Source organism: Pleuronectes platessa, chromosome 10 (genome assembly GCF_947347685.1).
Source record: "Pleuronectes platessa chromosome 10, fPlePla1.1, whole genome shotgun sequence".
Taxonomy (NCBI): Eukaryota; Metazoa; Chordata; class Actinopteri; order Pleuronectiformes; family Pleuronectidae; genus Pleuronectes; species Pleuronectes platessa.
The window spans coordinates 12510890-12527488 of NC_070635.1; the positions used below are offsets into that span (position 1 = coordinate 12510890).

General features: G+C 42.9%; 1 protein-coding gene across 2 annotated transcripts in view; it reads right to left on the minus strand.

The window, feature by feature from the left end:
• Positions 1-7756: 7756 nt before the first annotated feature.
• Positions 7757-16599, minus strand: part of aplp1 (amyloid beta (A4) precursor-like protein 1) — a 30195-nt gene continuing 21352 nt past the window's right edge. Inside the window, exons 3-17 of one of the 2 annotated variants that reach the window (XM_053432053.1) lie at positions 15972-16101; positions 14270-14382; positions 13376-13569; positions 12948-13270; positions 11326-11453; positions 10578-10652; positions 10315-10473; positions 9723-9851; positions 9284-9383; positions 8826-9008; positions 8683-8697; positions 8516-8583; positions 8343-8408; positions 8054-8197; positions 7757-7906 (exon numbers count right to left, since the gene is read on the minus strand). In XM_053432053.1, the coding sequence (XP_053288028.1) occupies positions 7805-7906; positions 8054-8197; positions 8343-8408; positions 8516-8583; positions 8683-8697; positions 8826-9008; positions 9284-9383; positions 9723-9851; positions 10315-10473; positions 10578-10652; positions 11326-11453; positions 12948-13270; positions 13376-13569; positions 14270-14382; positions 15972-16101 (1929 nt within the window). In that variant the 3' untranslated portion in view covers positions 7757-7804. The remainder of the gene's footprint in view (positions 7907-8053; positions 8198-8342; positions 8409-8515; positions 8584-8682; positions 8698-8825; positions 9009-9283; positions 9384-9722; positions 9852-10314; positions 10474-10577; positions 10653-11325; positions 11454-12947; positions 13271-13375; positions 13570-14269; positions 14383-15971; positions 16102-16599) is intronic. The other variant, XM_053432054.1, reaches the window with a different exon arrangement.

A 16599-nucleotide genomic window follows, 5' to 3' on the forward strand; every position in this document is an offset into this window, starting at 1 on the left:
CAAACGATGTCAGATACAGATGTGAATAAAAAGGGCTGACGAGACTTCAGGTTAGAAGACTTTGAATACAATCTGACTTGAGAACAATTATAAATTATAAATTCAAAAAATTGCAACCCGTGAAATTACCATTTCAATTGAACTAACTTAAAGAGATCAGTACCGAAAACCACCAACCAACTTTTTTACAGATTGTAATATAAGTTATAACAAATATGCATGTGGAAATACTTTTGGAAACGTGCAAATGTGTCGATGTTGATCATATTGTTAATGTGATTTGTAAACTTCATTTGTATAATGGAGCCCTTACAGGTCGGTGTTTCCGTTGCACAGCCAAACATTTCAAATAGCTGGTGTTTGAATTGAGATATTTAACAGCTAAAACCCTGTTATTTGCTCAGGAGTTGGTGGAGAACAAGAATAGATCAGAAAGGAGACTGGATTCCTCCGCTGCTCAGAAACATGACAACTTATTGTTGCTCCATGTCTGTGGGATGTGTAAATGATAAATGGTTTGTATTTGTATAGTCTTGATAACCACTCTAAGTGCTTTACAGTACAGTTTATTACCATTCACCCATTTACCCACACATTCATACAGTGCATCTTTGTGCAGCACTTTCGGGTTCAGTATCTTGCCCAAGAACACTTCGGCACACGGACTGGGGGAGACTGGGCCTCCTGAGCCACCACCCCCCACCCCCCCAGTTTACAGTCCGTGGTGTCAGTTTAGAATCTGTGGTTTTTGTACAAGCGTGAAGTTTACGCTGTACAAAGAAAATAATTAACAGAAGAAAATGTTTAATACAAAATGAAACTGAACTACTGAACTTTTGCTAACTAATACCAGAGTTAGCAAAAAGTTTTCCTGTTAGTTTCCTGTTGAACAGACTGGTGTGGAGTTTGAACATCGCAGTTGGAAAAAAGATGGTATATTTCTGATGCAATGAAGTCTGATAAATGGGAGAGAGCGTTAACTCATGTTAATATCACTTGGCAAATTCCCAGTCACACCAGTCACATCTGGTGTGAACTGAGATCAGCAGAAGGAAGAGAGAACATCATGAACCTTTTCTATAAACTGATATTGTTTGGATAGTTTAAAAAAGTTTGCTGTCAATTGCCGGGTTTAGTTTGATTGAAAATATGATTGTGATGTAAATAAATATGTGTCTTTAATAATTGACAAAAATAATGGGTAATTATTCAGGTAAATCACATATGAAGTTGAGTGTCATCAGCATAGCTTTGACATTGAATGCCAATTTTACAGTTGCAGTTATGGAGACAGGAAGTAGATCAAAAATAATTGGTGCAAAACAAAACTTTGTGATTCTGAAATGTCTCAATAAAGTTACTTATCAAGATAGAACAACAAAAAAAATATACAATATAGTACTGAAATATACCCAAGAGGTTTAAGGCATTAGTAGTTTTGTAGTTTTGTCTTATCTTATCTTATAAATATTACTGAAGAGAAGTCTTTTTTTCTCCAAAGTAGCCGTATGGGTAATATTAAAAATAAAAGTACTGTATAGATCAAGATAGAAATTCATTACCAGCAACAGTCCTGATAAGTTTGAGGTTTTATCTATTCTACTGAACACTATGCTCTTTAATCAGACCATTAGTTAGTGTTGCATCATCGGAAAGGGATTTAATATTGACAAAGCTCGTCCAAGTTGTCTGAATTATGAACAAGGTCTACAGCATTATGTGAATTTCCTCTTTACAGTGAGTATATATATTCATATATACTGGCGATAGTGTAAATTTGAAGGAATCTAATCCCACTTCTTTAAGGTTCTAACATCACCTCTCGCAAGTAAATAAATTATACTGTGGAATTTATTGTATCATTATTAAGAAGGAGGATAAAAAGGTACATCACATTATGAAGACCTAACCTTTTTGGGTAACCTTACTAAATGGCACCTTATATGATAACAAGGATGGAATATATATCATATGTTGTCTACATTGCATCCACGCAGTGAATTATACATCTAATGATGGTTTGGTCATGTTGGTGTGACAGGTTGGAGAACAACAACAACCTCCGTGAAGAAAACTGTTTTCTTATCCATTACGACCTTGGAATTTTGGGCTAATTTAGTTCTTGAGGTTGAAAATATTCATTTTGTTAATTAAATATTACATAAAAGAATTAACGTTCAACTTACATGGTATGTTGCACTCCTTTGTACGTTGCCTGTGCAGTTCAATGAGCCAGGGTGCTAACAAGGTTTTACAGAGGTTTAACAGGCTGACGCTCAAGAGGTAGAGGGGGTTGCCCACTAACCAAGAGGATGGCGGTTCGATCCCATTCTTCCCCATTCTGTGTGCTGACGTGCAAGATACTGAAACCCTAATTTCCCCAAACTTGTGTGAAATCCAAAAAGTGCTGCACACAGATAAAGTGTATGAATATGTGTGTGAATGAGTAAACGGCAAAACTGTTCTGTAGAAACGCTGTGAGTGGTTCTGAAGAGCGGGAGACTTCATGTACAGGCATTGAAGACCTTTTAGCATTTGCTGTTTATAGAAGGATTCAAGGAACATTCCGATTTACATCTTTCTCACTCAAACACATATTCAAACCCAATATTTAATCATGAAGGTTCAAATGGAACCTCTAATACAGGAAGGTCCACTTCTCTAACTGAGAGTGTAGATGTGTAGCACGGTGTCTTCCTCATGTCAGGGATGCATGAAGCGTTAACCACAGGGTGCTTTCCTTGTAATTTTCCTTGTGATGGCTTCCTTGTAATCGCAGGTTTGACATGTTGATGCATCGGGGGAAGTGCAACACTGACACTTGTTGTCTTTTCCACCCTGTTCCACTGGATCGGCTGTTTGCACCTCTCCCTCTCTTCCGGCTCTGTGCTTGTGTGACATTTGCAGACGCTGTGAACACCTCGGTGTTGTGCGAGCAGTTGAGCGCCGGGTGCTGCTCAAACCACTGGACAGTCAGACATTAGCATTTAAATGTCAACTTGTGCTATATGGTGAGGAGATGCACATAGGGCTGCACCTACCAGTAATATCAATACTGTCACCCCCCCCCCACCCCCCCTCCCAAGCCCATACACACACTACACTCTTCAGCACCTACACTCCCCTCAGTGTCAGTTGAACAGCCACAGTCAGACACTGAACCCAGCAGCCACGCTGACTCACTCCACTGTGTGGGTCTCACGTCTACGAGCAGTAAACAATAGTTTTTCCTTCAGAATCCAAACACCTCGTGTGACGACGAGGACGTTTTAATCTTTTTATTTCATCAACGGCTCGGCTCACGTCACGGCACCTTTGATCTGCACGCCGAGGGGGTTTCATATTGTTGCACTGTTGAATGAATCAAAGTGTTGACACAACTAAACAAAACGCACTGCGCTGTGATAAAAGTCTGGGTTGCACGACTCGTCCTACATTACCACTGCGGTGGTAGAGTGAGCAGACGACTTCAGAGGAACCACTCTCAAGATGACTGATGTGCACTGGAGGCATCAATGACTAACTGTCACTGTACAGCCACAGAGCCCTGTTCACAGCAATCTAGGTGACAGGACTACCAGTCAGTGTTGTGGTTTGGAAGAAGTGAACCTGCACAGCGCTCGGGGGGGGGGGGGGGGGGGGGCGAGCCGGGGCTCCACACTTCTTTGTAATTTGTGGGTGCAACGAGTGTGGGGGCCTCGCCCAACATGGTGTGTGTCAGGCTCAGGTTGTGCTTGTGTGGGAACTTTGTCAGGACAACTTGATACGCAGAGGGTCTGCTCATCACTGTGTCCGAGTTCAACAATACAGTACATCCTTCACATACTTACTACATTGAATTACAAATCGTCATGGTCACTTATGTATCAATCAATCAATCAAATTTTATTTGTATAGCCCATATTCACAAATCACAATTTGTCTCATAGGGCTTTAACTTGGTGAGCAATCCTCTGTCCTTAACCCTCAGCAAGAGTAAGGAAAAACTACTAAAAACTTAAGAAACAATACAATTGCAATAAATGTATACACTATATCTGTGTACAGGACATGTTTTAGCTCAGGCACCTGATACAACACAACTCAATATGCAATGTTGTACAAAACGATATGAAACTGAAATTGTTCAAACATGTATGTTGCTTCTTCAGCTTGTGTAGCTGCTGAGGCAGCATGCATCACATCAGGGTTTTCCTGACATATAGGAAGTGAACTTCAAAATAAGCTTCACAGAAACGACACTGTGGCTTGAGAGGTAAGTGAAACTACACTCTGCGAACTGAGAGAAAAGCTTATCTTTACTGTGGTTTGAGTCCATATTATGTACAAACTTGACATTGATACCCAGATGGGCAGGGTTTGAATACATTTTTCCTGTAAGACCACAATTTCTTACTTATTTTGGTTATTCAGTAATGGAAATTGCTGCACTTTGTATCATAATGTAGCATAAACACATGTTTTCTTAGTGTGAGGTAGGTTTCTTTTCTACAGAAATTCAACTAAGGGGATACTGGAGAGGGAAAAACCTCATTTTCCAGTGAGTAAGCGAGATAGTTTCCCCCGTGATGACAGTGGCTCCCACATCACAGAGCTCATTACGCAGGTAACGTCAGGGTCCATTTTTCCATCACCGGCGTGGTGTTGCCTCTGTGTGCTGAGAGCTCAGAAAAAAGACAGACACACTATTTTATGGGTCATTCAATTTTTTTATTACACTATTAATTAGCCCAACCAGTTTTAATTTCTCAGATTGCTTACAAATACAGTAACACAACAGAGCACCTTTTGTCTTTTCTTGCCAAATTAGAATATCTGTCTGCTTGTTTGTGGAGCCTGTCTTTGGTTAAAGGTCTGAATAGAAATGAAGGACAGCTCTCTCTGCGATGCTATCGGCATCCCTCGAATCAATGCACTGGAATTGAAATCAGACAGACACAATCAATATCGAACATTTAGCAACCTGTACACAAATGGAGTAATTTTGTTCTACTTGTGCTTAGTGCCACTCCTCGTCAATTAGGCCGAGGGCCGTGTCCGTCTACATTTCACATTTCCAAACGTTATAAACTCGTGTTTTTCCTCGAACAAGCCTCTAAAATTACATTACACGTGAAAAGCATGACCCCTTGATCCAACTGATTATTACATGTAAATAAAAAATACAGAATAATTACATCCAAAACACAGCTTTTGTAAAAGGCAATAATGCAGCAATTAAAATCTCAATAACATTGTTTATATTTCGTCGGGGGAAGTTAAGGGGACGGACCAACAGAGAAGTTTAGAGTTGGACAGAGGGTTGACGTACAAATGTGACTGGAGTAACTACAGTATACACCATCCTAAGTCTGCTAAATGCTGGTAGGAACCCTTCAGTGGTTTGGGAAACACAGGCAAGCTTATTCTCATCTATGGTCTCAGTAGTATCATTACAAGATCGACTGATTTAAACTGTGAACATACAACGTTTTCATTCACTAACGTAGCTGTACAAATTATACAAGGGCTATGACTTCTCCTCGTCAACCGTCATAACACGACCGCAACCTGCAACTCACCGGCCTATAGCGAGAGAAACCCACGATTAATGCAGAATTTTTCAAAAAAAAACTCGACAATCCGACTCTCTTGCTTATTTCAAAGCAAATGTTTAAAAAAAAAAAGTAAAGAAAAACAAAACACGCGTAAACGACTCTTCCTCTGAATGGACGTAATGAAGGGTTTGAAAGAAAAACCGCCACCGGCGTGGAATCGATAAGGGATGAGCAGATTTTGTTTTTTATTTTCTGTATCGATGATCTCTACTACAGAACTACAGAATGAAAAAAAAAAAAAAAAAAAGCAACGCTCCACAACGTGACCTTTCTGAACCACGATCTGATACAGTGGCTGAAGGAAATCAGAGTGACACATGAAGCAGTCAACGATCAAGGAAGGGGGGGGCAGTCCCCTTTTCTAACTCGCCTCTACGGGGTATTATGTTGATCACAAATATGACAAACTACTATGAATCATTCAGTGAAATGCCGTGTTACATTTACAGAGCAACTAACATTCAGTGGTGTTGAGTCCAGATAGGTCAAACTGGCAGGTTCGGAGACATACAGTCTTTTTTTCTTTAACGCCCATCATGCCTGAGTGTGGTTTGGTTTTTCAGACACACACACACACACACACACACACACACACACACACACACACACACACACACACACACACACACACACACACACACACACACACACACACACACACACACACACACACACACACACACACACACACACACACACACTTCACACACACACACTTCACACCACGGCTGCTGTGGCCTCTCTGACCTCCGCTGCCTCTTTCGTACAAGTTCCTCTGCTCTGATACGCACCTGACAAATGTGAAAGATGAACAGGCTGCTACATGAGGTGATGAGGGGGGGGGGGGGAATCAGGCATGTCTGTGGTGTTGCGTTCAAACGTCACTACTGCTATTAAGTTCTACTAGGGAGGCGGGGGGGGGTGATGAGTCACTGAAAAGAAGATGGAATCTCAACGTCTACCTTAAATACATTCAGAAAGAAGTTACTGTGTCGTTGTCTTGTGCTGGTTTTTACAACAGTCCGTTTTCAATCAGCCATGTTAGGAAAATGTTTTTCTCCCTCTCGTATCAGCACAATGTTCTATTGTTATGTATTATTTCCATTACATCGATGCAAATTAACCATAGAAATGTCTACATCTAGTCGTATGTTATTTCGTACGTTATTTACAGTGTCCACTTCGAACGGTGACATTTTCCGAACTTCTCAAGAAAGCAATGACAGGAACAACACAAATAAATACAGCAGCATCATACACCAAGTTGTCATGCTTGAATTAAAAATAACGTACTTCTGATTATTCCTGTGCTACCTTTCTTCAGGCAGCAGGAGAAATCAGATGAACTCATTCACCGACTAGGTTAGCTAAATGGAATATTTGGTATATTTTTGCCAAATGATCAATAACAAAGAGGGCAGATCCTCTCAAGCCGACAAAAACAAAGTCTTTTTGTACCGCCAGCAAACACTTCTGTTTCGACCTCGTGTGATCTTTTTTCAAACGAAAGCCTAAATGTCTCACACATTCCAACCAGACGCCCCCACGTCAATGTCCAATGTTACAGTAGCTCATGGAGGTCAGCTCGACAATTCGCTGTGTAAATTGCCCCTTTTTTTCTTTTTTAAAGATCTCTGAGTGGGTTTTAGAATTGAAAATTATACCATAGTTTAACGAGGGTGTCATTCACACTCATCTACACAGATACATTATATCTAACTGTGGTACAATTGGAACAAATAGACTACTACTGAAAAATAAACACTATAAAGCATTACGCACCGTTCAATTTCAGTGTCTAGTGAGGAGCGATGGATCAAGTCATGCCACTGGGATGGTTTTTCCTGTCTGTGGTGTGAACGTTTTCAGGATTACGAAAATGCTGTGGCACCGCTAAAGGAGAGAACGACCCTTAGACTCTAACCCGGGAGAGTACGAGGTTACAATGGGTGAGGTGAGTTTGTGGCATATCTCGTTATTCACATTCTGGTGACGATGGTAACGTTGCTGTTGGTCATCTACAATGGGTTTGGGATGTGGCCCCGTTCTTACTCAATTCTTTTTAAATGTTTGCAACACGTCATAAATCCGTCAAAGGGGAGTGTACTTGTAACAAAGAGTGTGTGGGGGGTGGGGGTGGGGTGGGGGGGGGGGGGGGGGGGGACAAAACATGTGGTCGGGCATGACTTGTTGGCGCCCCCGGTGTCTCAGTTCATCTGCTCAAAGAATTTGTAGGTGGGGTTCTCATAACCGTGGTTCTGCATTTTGTTGAGCTGCCGTTCCTCTGGTGTCAGCATGGGGTCGACCTGCTGCGAGACACACAGGGGCTCACATGATTACAGGGTAACAACAGGTTCATGAGCACAGACCATCCACTCAGAGAATCCTATTTTTCCCATGGTAAACTTCATATTAAAGGCCACAGATTTCATATGAAGGCCCGTGTGGGGTCGTACCTCTACGATGCCGTGGCTGATGGTGCCGTACGGCTTCCTGCGCACCAGCAGCAGGCTGATCACCATCACCATGGCGATTGCCACGGCCACCACCAGCAGCCCCACCATGGCGCCGCGGTTGAATGTCTCCAGGGCGTCGGGTTGCTATGGAAAGAAGACATTAAAGAAGGAGGACACGCAGGGAGAAGATTAAACGTGTCAGTTTCATTTGAATTCATGTTTTTCTTTTGTGCATTTCCATTTTTCATTTAAACAAAAGAGCGTCGTGTTGATTGTATTCAGTCCTGACCAGTTCATCTCTCGCAATCTCAGCGGGCTTGTTGACGACCTGCTTGAGCTCTGCAGAGGTGTTGATCTAAGCACAGAGACAATGAACATGAATAAAGATAGCATACATACACAAGCCAATTATTTCTAAGTGCAAATCTGAATTATCTCCATCTAAAATTATAACGGTCTTACCTTTTCCTCATATTCATAAGTAGGGCCTCTCTCGGACGTGGTGTAATCATATTCATCAACTGCAGACACTGTAGATGGAGTCAAAGACGCAAGAACATGTTTAAGTGTGAGCAAAAGTAAAAATGAGATAAACATTTATGTTGTTATGATACTGAACAGCGGCTCACCTTTCTTATTAGACTCTGCAGGGAGGAAAAAAGGTGGAAGTCAGAGGAGAAGTTACATAATTATGTATTACACATCACTTTACACAATAGGGACAGAATTAAGATTTTTTGATTTGTATGTGTGTGTGTGTGTGTGTGTGTACCAGTTGGTTGTTGACCAATGCGGGGAGGATAAGGCCTGCTCTGGAAGTTCCTCTCCTCTTCCTCTTCGTCGTCCTTCTCCTCCGCGCTCTCAGCCGGCAGCAGCTCCTCCGTCGTGCGGGTCTCAGAGAAGGAGGTGGTCATGAGCTCCACGATGTCTCCTCGCTCGGCCTTGAGCAGGTCCTCTGCAGGTCACACATAATGACAATTTGAAAAATCAGAAGTCCCCTGGTGGCTGGCTGCAGTATATTTCATAAATCCTGCCTCCACCATGTTAATTGTGAGGACATGGAACAGACGAGCAGCGCAGACTTCATCTCCAAACGCACACGATGGCAGAATTTGTATCAAAGGATATTTTAGATTTCTGGATAGTGGGAGGATGTGGAAACGCTTTGTCCATCTTCATACAGTCGATAACGGAGACTGATCAAAATAATGGGCAACAATTTACACTTACGGATGTCATCGTGCAGCTCTTCAGCCAAATTAGGATCCTTGTACAGCAGAGCCAGACTCTGGTTCATCCTCTCCTCAATCACATGGAGATGCGTGTACACCTGAAAAATAGAAAAAATTCATTGGACTTCCGCTTTTTTACCAAGAAAGCAAAAGAAAAGAACATGAGCCGTGAAGAGAGCACCACTGAATTGGTTCCTTAATTGAATCCACGATGGAGTCCTGTCTAGAGCGGCTTTTTCTGAAGTCAGCAAAGACAGACTTTGATGTTGGTTTAATAATTCGTATCCGTTTCACCTCTCACAGATCAGTTTTTATTAACTGATCTTACGTTCTAACTCTTCAGTCCACAATGTTCTGTGTGTTTCATGGTCAGCAGAAAAAGAGCCTTGCATCCCAAAAAGCAGAGATGAGAGCAAAAACTGATTTCAGACACACACCTGGAATTTCATCTGCTCAGCCTTCTGGGGGTCGACAGCTACAATATGCTCGTAGTGCCTGAGTGTGTGTCTGCGGTCCTTCTGCTCCGCAGCCATGTATCGCTTCAGAGCCTGCAGCACGCGCTCCGGCTGGAAGACAAAGTTGAAGAAATCCCAGAGATGGAGTTAAAGGTTTGTTATTGTCACACACTTTGTCGTTTTTGTATTCTTTGGCCTCCTCTGTGCTCCAAGATGCACTTCCCAGGAGTGTTTCAAGAGAATTTGGGGGCCAAAGTTAAAACGGACCTGTGGGGGCCCTACATTGGACCAAACCAAAACAAGACACCCAACCCACTACCAAAAAAACACATGACACCAAACCCCGTTATTACAATGTTCGAATGATTCTTTTAGTAGCAAATTTAGTGCATACTCATACACATAAATAAGGGTAAATAAGTAAGTGCTGACCCCCACCACTATCCCAAAGCACATCACACAAACACATACATTTATGCAATATATTCATACATTGAAAATCAATTTGGCAATGCCCCTCAGCTTGCCAAATTGCCGGCCCTGCCCACCCTGTTGCAACGCCCCTGACACTTACCTGAGGGGGATCGGACTGTACGGCAGTCAAGTAGTTCTCCAGAGCCAGACGGCGGTTGTTGTTGAGAATAGCCTCCACTCTGGCGAGATGAGTCTCCACCAGCCGCTGCCTCTCTCCGGCGACCTGCTCCTCCAGCGTCTTCAGCACGGACTGGAAGTGCTGACAGAGGGAAGACGAGGGAGGAGGGACAAGGACCAGGTTAATCTCTTTCCACGGGAGAATCTAAACCGCAGAGTAAAGCAGGACAGAGAAGGTCCACGTACCTCGTTCAGGGCCTGTCGCTCGGACTTTGGCAGATTCTTTGACTGGTTGTCTGCCTCGGCCCATTCCTTCATAATCTGAGGAAAAGAAAGAGGCTGAATCAGTCAGATACACCAGAAAGCAGCAGACTGCCTCTTATTTAAAGAACACACCGGAGACAGAGAAGTGTCCATCCTGTCATCAAAGAAAGTAAATACATGTAGGCCCCGAAATGACAAAACACGAACAGGAAACGAAACATGTGAGTTATGAGGAATGTAAGGTCTAGTACAAACAGCTTTAAACACGCAACCCTGCATCTATAAAGATATGTTTTTTGAGATTAGCGGCTTGGCAGCAACATCACATTCTCAGCGTGCAATACCACAGCCAAACACACAAATCAGAAAAGAAAATCTTGAAGTTGTACAGAAGTCTTGTTGAGATCGTGAGCAAAGATAAACACCCACATACAGGCAAACATGAGTAGATACACAGTGTGATGAACTCTAAGCTCCCACCACATATGAAACTCTGCCTTGGTACATTGATAAACTATGATAAGGTTTATGGAAGGCAATGGCTGGTTTCTTTAAAAAAGCATTAAACCAAAAATAATAAGGATGGATTAAATTTGAGAATATACCATCAATGTTACCGCCCAAACCAGTTTAACACTTTTTTGGGGGCATATGTGGAATTTATTTGTATCTTTTCAGTTTCTGAATGCAGGTGAAAGCATGAGCCTGCTCTCATCCCTGAGAAACACACCTCATTGATGCGCTTCATCCTGCGCTCCTCCAAGTCGGTTTTGGCACGCAGGAAGTAGGCGTGCTCAGTGTCGTCCACCGGCTTCTCGAAATAAACGTCGACGCCATCTGTGGGCCCGGGCGTTGTCACTGGATGGGAAAGGGACAGAAAACAGAGGTTGTTGCTGCTGTGCATTCTGCAAGGGCTCTAAGGCATGGGCCTGTAATTAAAGGGTCAAAACATGACAGGGTTCGGCTGAGAAAGTAGTGAGACTGAAGGACTGGAAGGGGGGGGGGGGGTGAACACGTAAAAATGGAGAACCACTTTGTCCTGGAGAGAGTCTGGATGGAAGATAATAGTTCTTATGTTTTATTTATAATCCAGGCACAGAACAAGGAAAACCCAGAACATGTTGTGTAAGACACAGGATTAATCGTTACTCTACTTTGAGGAGCTTTCAACTGATCCAAATTTAAGAAAATAATATTACGGGAAAAACTGCTGACATTAGGGTCCCCAGTTTGTTTTGAGTCATTACTTTTATCATTTTAAGTCCAAGAGTTATTTAAGGTGGAGGATAATATTTTTATGATGTAAGTGGCACAGTTCGGTTTAGAAATGAAAGGTACAATATATAACTTTGCCCGGCTAACTGGGAGGAAGTGTGTGTTGTTCATACATACAGTGACCACTATCCCAGTGTATCATTCTGAGGTTGTCCTTATTTAACTTCATATGTTGGTCAGCTGCTCCATTTACTAAGCAAACTAAAGTCATCACTGCTGAGGCCTGTGGGTTGTGACTGTTCTGACACGCACGCGCACACACACACACACACACACACACACACACACACACACACACACACACACACACACACACACACACACACACACACACACACACACACACACACACACACACACACACACACACACACACACACACACACACACACACACACACACACACACACACACACACACACACACACACACACACACACACACACACACACACACACACACACACACTGTCTGTGAAGATGCCTGGAATAGACTGAGGATGTTGAAGTGCAGCAAATGCGTCTCAATCGCCCCCTCGTGGCCGCCTGTGGTACAAGCCATAAACCCTGCCTCCTCCATTTAAGTGGATGGGACATGGGCCAGACAAAATGTTAAAGTCAATTTTTTTTCCTCAAAGATGGTGTCTGTCATTATTTAGGTAGATCTTCACACTGACGTATGTGTGTGGGTGTTGATTTAGTTAAGAGGTGAAACGTTGTGATTGCTGAGACTGATTCACGATTGGTTGAGTGCTTGAATCCGCGCCCCCTCATTACTGCGTAGACCCCGGCTACAAATGTTCAAGATGGCAATGTTCGAATCCGGGATATTTTGGCTTTATTTCTAGATGGTGGAGCGTGGTAGATACTGATACCACATCCATGCATGAGGTGGATGGATGAGAAAAAAAGGCATCTTCCCATCACGGGCGGATAAAGGGAGGCGGAGAGCAACGGGCACAACTCTGTTCTCTATCACTTGTCAGTTTTGACTATGTTTACTGCTACTAAACAAGTTTAAGTGTGATTCTTCTCAAATAATTAAGAAAGATTAAGTGGAAAAATGAGGGACACTCACAGCTGTCCTTCATCAGAGGTGCAGAGGTGGTTGGTTTGTGGCTCTTCTCGTAGTAGAACGAGTCCAGATAGTCGGTAGTCTGGTAGGGACCTGAGTCAATGGGGTATTCATACTCCTCTGGGTCTTTCCCTGCTGTCGCCTGTGCTTCATCCTCATCCTCATCCTCCTCCGCATCCTCCTCATTCACAACCTCCTCCTCTTCCTCCTCTTCCTCTTCATCCTCCTCTTCCTCCACCACTTCATCATCCTCCTCTTCCATATCGGCCTCGTCCACATCGGTGACAGGTGGAGAGGGGCTTGGGGTGGGGGCCGTTACTTTGGTGCTGTGGAAAAGTGTCAACAGTCGTAAGTCTGATGGTGACCGGCAGGCACAAACCTCAGTTCACCGACATCTCTATGTGGTCAAGCTGAATATATTCATGTCTTACACAGAAGTAAGTTTTCCGCTGGTCTCGGATGTGAATGTCTGAGGAGCAGCAGGGATCTCTCTCTCCTCTGCGTCTCCTTTACCACTGGTGCCCCCCCGGCCCGGGCAGCACACGTACTCGACGCCCCGGAAACGGTCGCCACACGGCAGCAGCATCCCGTAGCTGTGGAGCTCCAGATTGTCGGCGCTGCATTCCTGAGAGGAAGACAATCAGATGCCCAAAGTTAGAAACACTCTGTATTGTGTATTTGATAATAAAACTCTTGAATCTTGTATTGTGTATAAGGGTTAGGGTTGAAATGAAAATGTTACGTCACCCCAAAGTTTTGTGTGTGTGTGTGAGAGGATGGGGAATGTCCCTGAATGGTAGACAATGTGCTAGGATGAGGGGTTTGTTGTCAGCAAAGATTTATTTATTACTTTTTAAAATATAGAGTGTCATGACGTACAGATGTCCCAAATGGTTGACTCTACGTCAGCATTGGTCCTGCAAGGTCCAAGACAGCTTAAAACACTAGGTGGCTTATGAGACATGTTCTTAAATTTGGTTATAAATATAATATCAAAACCAGCAATAATGAATTAAAAACAACAGTCCTACAATTTTGTTTAAAACTAAAAAACATGTTTCAGTGCGGTTTCTCTTTGATATTTGAAAGTTCAAAGAAAGTTTCAATTCTGAATATATGAAGGAGTGTTAGATCTTGAACTCTGTCACCTTTTCTTTTCCAACAAACACTTCAGGTAGGTGACAGACCAAGTATGACGTGATACACAACACACAACTTGACTCGTCTATGGTCTTCTACTGCTATGTGCACCAGTAGAAAGTCAAATAAAATGACTTTTCTGCTTGAATGTGAGTATAAAACTGCCATTTCCCCAGTCCTCTCACCTCTTTGGCTATGTTGTGCCAGTACACGTAGCTCTCGCACGCATCCATCTGCTCCTGGTGGAGGAATCGGCAGCGGTCGGGCACCAGCAGGGCCTCGCTCACGTACTCGCCCCCTGCAGGAAGAGTGTGGTGAGGTCAGTGGAAGGTGACTTCACGTAGCGTCAGTGTTAAAGTTAAACTGGACTTGACCAGACGTCGATGCTGCTTTAACGTGAATAAGCACAGGCTGTTGGAGTGCGATTGTGAACCAGCAGAGTGAAATGGGAATGGGAAGCACAAATTACCTCTGACAGAAATCATAAATGTGTTTACTACAGCAAAAGCAGCGAGTCACAGACATAAAGTCCAACGTGCTTAGCTTAAAATGAATATAAACCATTTATTTCAGAGACCATAAATGTGGGAGACTGCTTTGTTTCATACAATAAACCACAGAGAAATGAAGAACAGCTTTTACAGTCTGTTTCTAACTTCATTTAAACCCTGCTCCTTATACAACACTGTTATTGCCTGGGGTTCTTTAGGGCTCGTGTACTAACGGATGTTTTCACCCCTACGACAATAGCATAATAGAACATCAACGAAACCAGAGTCAGTTCTATACAGTGCTGTGACGTACGGATAAAAGTGCTTCATGACTTTAGAGTGACTCATCGTTCATTAGTCATCCTTTCATTCACTCGTCTATCGTTGGCTGACATTAACCCCCTGGTGGCTGGAAACAGGCATGGCCCTTCTGCAACACACACTGTGGAGCTGTACATGGTGCATTGTTTGTTTCAAACTAATTACCATGATGTAGTAACTCCATTAGAAAACTGTGGCACTGGGAGAGATGCAGGGTAAGATTGTACCTGGATATCAAACCGTGAAATCACAGTGAAGCCATGTGTGGAACTAAAGGAAAATCTAAAGTCATCACTCATCATGTGAGCTGATGGATTATTGGTACAGGCACGAACATGCTCTGACACCGAATTAGGTTTGTGTCACTCTTCATTATGTTTCCTAGTGTTGATATTTCACAAGACCCTTAAAGACACAACAGGATCCGTTTTGTGTTATGGTGAAATCTCCACAAGACACACTATTTGTTTAGTCAGGGTTTCTGCAGGTTTCAACAAGTTCAATTTAAGAGATTCAAAGTCGTTTTAAGACCGTCAGAAATGAAAAAGACTTATCGCAGCCCCAGAGTTGCTTAAAGTTGAAGATGAGGTGAAGTGTTAAATGAACGTTAAAACAATTAACACCTACTTTAACATATTTATAACCCAGTGCTATAAAATATTTTAACTATTTAAGACATTTTAAGGCCTTAAAGTCCTGATGATTACATTTTAGACTTTTTTTTTTATACCCTGTTAATTCTAACTGCTCCTGTTTAAACTCCTGTTATTGATTTTTTCAATTTGTCTTTGAGAAACTTTGAGAGTAGAAGCCATTTCTAGTTTCACTGAATAGATGCCATGATCGCAAGTAAACCATCATTAAAGAAATTATCGATTCTTCTTTGAGCTTCGTTATTCTCTCTGTCCTTCAAAATAAAAAACTAACCGAGCCCGACCACAACCCGACTGCTCGTGTTTGAATCCAACTAGAGCAAGAGCTTTTCCCCGATTACAGGCATGTGCAGCGTAAAAAACAAGGAGATAGTCCTATGTATTGTAAGTATCTAATGGGCAGCGATGTGTGTTGTTCTTACCTAGACAGCGGTAGGGCAGCACTATGAACGGATGGGGCTGGCAGTGTCCCCAGCCTTTCTTACACCAGGCGAGGATGGTGACGGGTCTTTGTGACTCCTCTATATGGGAGATCGGAAGCGCTGGGTACATCTGGACGAGGAGGCACATGCAGACACACAGAACAGAGAGATGGATGGACAGAACGGAGGGGTTGGAGACGAGGGGAGCGGTGGATGGAGAAGAAATGGTCAGAGAAAAGGTTGGGGGGGGGGGTAAACGTGGCAGGATCAGGAGAAAACAGGAAGGGTCAACAGTCAGTGGGGAGACGGCTAACAAGGGAAAGAGTCATGCAACATATTCTCTAACTGCTCATATGAAGCTGTGAAAGGGCTTTGGGTATGTGAAACCAGATTTATAACTTCAGTGAACATGGTTGTCTTAAAACATTTTCAAATCTAACTTATATTTAAAGCAACACTGTGTAACTTTTACTGAGCAGCAGCGCCCTCTGCAGCCACATGTGGTGAATAATTATGTCAGGATTGTGATTAAATGGCTTTAATGTAGAGAAAAAGCCTCTGACTGCATAGTCCCACCTGCTGAGCTGAAGCACAGCGGAACTGTTTATTACCCATGATCCATGGCTTC